The sequence below is a fragment of the Trypanosoma theileri genome (assembly GCF_002087225.1).
Source record: "Trypanosoma theileri isolate Edinburgh chromosome Unknown TM35_Tth_21_V1, whole genome shotgun sequence".
In the NCBI taxonomy this organism is placed as follows: Eukaryota; Euglenozoa; class Kinetoplastea; order Trypanosomatida; family Trypanosomatidae; genus Trypanosoma; species Trypanosoma theileri.
Window position 1 is genome coordinate 398,958 of NW_021639863.1, and position 4,378 is coordinate 403,335.

At 41.0% G+C, this 4,378-nt stretch overlaps 3 protein-coding genes across 3 annotated transcripts; all 3 read left to right on the forward strand.

The window, feature by feature from the left end:
* Window positions 1-79: 79 nt before the first annotated feature.
* On the forward strand, window positions 80-802 carry TM35_000212520 (uncharacterized protein; the record flags this gene model as incomplete). Its single annotated transcript, XM_029027102.1, has 1 exon — window positions 80-802. One exon carries the CDS (start codon window positions 80-82, stop codon window positions 800-802), a length of 723 nt encoding a protein of 240 aa, XP_028881712.1.
* Window positions 803-1,135: 333 nt separating this feature from the next.
* TM35_000212530 (putative nucleotide-binding protein) lies at window positions 1,136-2,029 on the forward strand (the record flags this gene model as incomplete). The annotated part of the gene is made up of 1 exon (XM_029027103.1): window positions 1,136-2,029. The coding sequence occupies one exon, from the start codon at window positions 1,136-1,138 to the stop codon at window positions 2,027-2,029; it is 894 nt and encodes a 297-aa protein (XP_028881713.1).
* A 316-nt stretch (window positions 2,030-2,345) lies between these two features.
* Window positions 2,346-4,346, forward strand: TM35_000212540 (pseudouridylate synthase I; the record flags this gene model as incomplete). The annotated part of the gene is made up of 1 exon (XM_029027104.1): window positions 2,346-4,346. One exon carries the CDS (start codon window positions 2,346-2,348, stop codon window positions 4,344-4,346), a length of 2,001 nt encoding a protein of 666 aa, XP_028881714.1.
* Between the last annotated feature and the right edge of the window lie 32 nt (window positions 4,347-4,378).

The following is a 4,378-nucleotide window of genomic DNA, read 5'->3' on the forward strand; positions in this document are numbered from 1 at the left end:
TAATAATAATAATAATAATAATAATATTATTATTATTATTAAATATCACATTTACATTTGATAGTGGACTGTGTTCCTAATGCGGCGGTGTACTGCTGTGGTGGCGGTTCCTCTCTGCGGGGCTACTGTGTCTTCGCTATCAATATGCACAACTGTGCGTATGTGTTCAGAGAAACCCCGGCCGTATCGCAGCAGCACATCCTTTCGGCTGCAGCCGCACGAAGTAAATGAGACAAATGTACCCTCCGCCCGCGAGGTGGCTGATATGATTCCATCACGTGCGGAGTTGGAACAGCAACTCGCCTCCGCCCGTGAATTGGAAGCTCGATATATTCACAATAAGACTCCACAGACAAAGTGTAGTAGCGCAGAAGAATCACCACTTTGGCCCAATAGTGATACGGTAGAAGAAATTATGGATGAGGAACGATACGGGGATGGAGAGGAGGAAAAAGTCCCACCACCATCGCCGCAGCAAATATTACTTGCTTGGAAAGCACTGATGTGGGGATCACTCTACGCCCTTGTTGGAGTTACGATGGTGGTGTGTATAGCCATGTACACCTGTGGGATGCGAAGTCTTGCGGATGTACTTTTGTATTTGCGAGATCGTCAAGAACGTGAACGCCGTCAACTTGAAGAAGTTGGAGAAAATGTGAATTACTACGTGTTAGATCTGACGAATCCATCCACGTTAATTCAACAGGTGGAGGAAATTTGGCAGGCATTGGAAGATCTCGCGAATGAAACAGATGAGGAGGAGGGGAAAGAAGTAAAGTCTTCTGGTAAAGTGACATCATGAGAATACATGTGCCCCACTTAAACAAACAAACAAACAAACAAAGAAAAAAGGGGCTAATGAAAATGGAAATATTTGAGATGAATATGAATAAATCTTCACATTGTGCCTGCATATTACAAGTCTAATGTGGTGACATGGCGTTTTTTTTTTTTTTTTTTTTTTTTTTTTACCATCACCCCTCTTCTCTCTTCAAATATATGTTTTTTTTCCCCCTTAAACTTCTTGACTGTACATAATTATTTCCAATACTGTTCATATTGTTAATGTTATTAATATATTTTTATTTGTTTTTCCTTTGGTCTTTTGACTATGTAATTGAAATCTTAGGAAGAAATGATCTCTTCTTTAGTAAATGTAAAACACATTATCCTTGTGGTAAGTGGTAAGGGTGGTGTAGGGAAGTCAACTGTGGCTTGTCAACTAGCTCTTGCGTTAACGTATATTCATGGGAAACAAGTTGGTTTACTGGATGTTGATATTTGTGGGCCTAGTGTACCAACGATCTGCGGAGTGACGGGTCGTGATGTATACCGTGGGGAAAATGGTTGGGAACCAATCTCACTTTTGGAGAATTCATCATCATCCTCCTCTTCTTCTTCCTCACCGCATTCCGGTAATCTTAAAATTATGTCTATTGCCTTTTTACTCCCAAGTGAAAATGATGCGGTGGTGTGGCGTGGACCAAAGAAGGATGCAATGATCAAACAGTTCGTTACGGATGTTCACTGGGGCGCATTGGATTATCTCATCATTGATACACCGCCAGGCACAAGTGATGAACATCTCACACTTTGTGAAGTGCTGCGGCCATTAAATCCCGCCGGTGCGGTGATTGTGACAACTCCACAGGATGTCGCCACAGATGATGTAAAGAAGGAGTTGTCGTTTTGTCATAAAATGGGAATTCGTTGTTTGGGTATAGTAGAGAATATGTCAGGGTTTGTATGTCCACACTGTGCACATTGCACAGATATCTTCTCACGAGGTGGTGGTAAAAAACTTGCGGAGATGTATGAGGTGGAGTTTCTTGGTTCTATTCCTATTGATCCAATGCTATCGATTGCAGAAGATAAGGGTCAGAGTTTTATCACAACGGAAGAGAGTGAAAAAAGTGAAACGGTAGCCGCAGTGACATTCACAATTAATGCTATTTTAAAACAGGTGGAAAGAGCTTCACAACAAACAACACAACCAGACGAAAAGGTGAAAGTTAATGAAAAAGAATAAATGAAAAAAGAAGTATATATATATATTTGTATACTTTTTTTTCTTGTATACGTCTTGGTTAGTTGCACTCATATTTTTGTACTTCAATTGGCGTTTCACATGTGACTGAACATGCACGGCGTTATTAACAATATTTGACGGATCTCCCTTTCCATATTGTCTTGTTTTTTTGTTTCTCTCTCTCTCTCTCTTTCTTTCTATGTTTTTCTTTTTTTAATTTTTATTTTTTTTTTTTTTAATTCCTCTTTCTTCTCTTTTTCTATTTTCTTTTTCTTTCTTATTTACTAAATCAGAGGAAAGTCTCATTCCCCTCCCAATGGCTCGACGTAAGGTTTATGAGGGTCGCCGGATATGTGTACGCAAGGCTCCGAGAGATCACACCCTCATTGGTCTTTGTGTGATGTACTGCGGCACTGGCTACCGCGGGCTGCAGCTGCAAACACACGGACCCACACATCACACCGTCGAAGGGGTTGTCGTGCAGGCACTGAAAGATATTGGCATTATTGATGCCCTCGAGCGTGGACGAGTGATGGGGGATGCACATCACTTTGCACGTTCCTGCCGTACCGATAGAGGTGTTCACGCTGTGCGAAATATCATCTCTCTTTTTGTATCAACAGAAAAGCTGGAGGCGTTAGGAGGATGTGAAGAATTGGCGGATAAAATAAATGCTGTGCTGCCATTAACGGTGCGTGTGGCTCGGGTTTCACCTCTTATGGGGAATTTTATCCCTCGTTTTTGTTGTAATCGACGTGTCTATCGCTATTTAATTCCAGCCTACGCATTACTGCTGCCTTGTGATACCTGGAAGACTTTATATGAAAAGTTCCCACAAGCCGCAGACTCCCTTCGTCGCCGTGCGGAGAATTCTTCCACTTTTGATCTTCACTTGGATGATACAGAAACATGGATGGCGACTCTTGCAGCTTCTGTAACACGTGGAAATGAACTTTTACAAAAGTATGTGGTTGGTACCCATCGTTTTCATAATTTTTCTGTTGAGATGTTTCAAAGAGGAGGAGCTGTGATGAATCGAAAGGCTATTTTACCCAATAGTAATGAGGCTGTACGTACTGTATCTCGTTGTGAAATTGCCCCTCGTGTGTTTTTACTTCCACAAAATGTAATGGGTCCAACCATGATGGAGTATCAAGATGGATTAAAGATTATTTCTGAAACAGAGAAAGTATCGGATACCACCACGACAAGTGATATTATGCATAGTAATGGTAATACTATAGATGGAGTGATGGATCATCAAATTACAGAGTGTTATGGTTTACCTAGTGATGTTCCACTTCCTTTTGTAGTATTTCAGATAGAAGGGAATTCGTTTCTTTTTAATATGATACGCAAAATAGTTGGAATGACATTAGCAGTTCTTCGGGGGGCTAGAGAAACATTATTTGAAGAGTCCCTTTCACCTGAACGTCGTCTTTCATGCCCACTTGCCCCTGGACCCTATTTATATCTCTATCTTTCCTCCTATCAATTGTATGATCGTGTCGTACGTAATAGTAGTTCTCTTCGTTTTCATGCACTAGAGGATGAGTGGAGTGGTATTGTATCGGAGAAAGCCTCTCAGTTTGCTACTACTGCCGTCGCTGCAGACATTGTAGATCTTGATCTTAACCGTACACCATCTGCAGATACTCTTCTCGCCGCACGTGATAAGGCACGTCGTATCACACGGCCATCGTGGGAGACGGAAGATTCGCATCTCAACACACTGAAGGAATATCACCCCGTCACTGCTGGACGACATCCGGTCTGTTCGGAGATGACTGCCTTCTTGCGTTCTCTGCGTGTGCATAACTGGTCTGTCGAAACTGTCAAGAAGACTATTGGTAAGGAGAAAAGTGCAACTTTAGAGAAGGTAGAAAAGGAAGAAGAAGAAGGAAAGAATAATAATAATGATAATGAGGGTAACAAGGAAGGAAAGGAAATGAAAAATGTAGGCGAGACTGTGGGAGAAGGAGACGGTGATAATAATAATGATAATGATGATGATAATAATACGTTGAAGCTTAAGAAATCACGTCTTGAAACAGGTGAGGCCATATCTTGTAAAGATAGCAGCGTTATAGATGTTCAACAAGAATCGAATAATAACAAAATTAACGATAAGGATGAGAAGAATGATGATATCGACGATGGGTGGCTCTACGTTGCCCCAACAGAGGAAGAAGAAAAGAGTAAACGTCGTGATTATCTACAGAACCGCGAGAGGCGGTCTCGTGCGTGGGAATATAAAATCAATAATACAAATTCGAAATCAGAAGATTGGAATAATGATGATGGTGGTAGCGAGTAAACTTAAAACTATATATATATATATATATATAT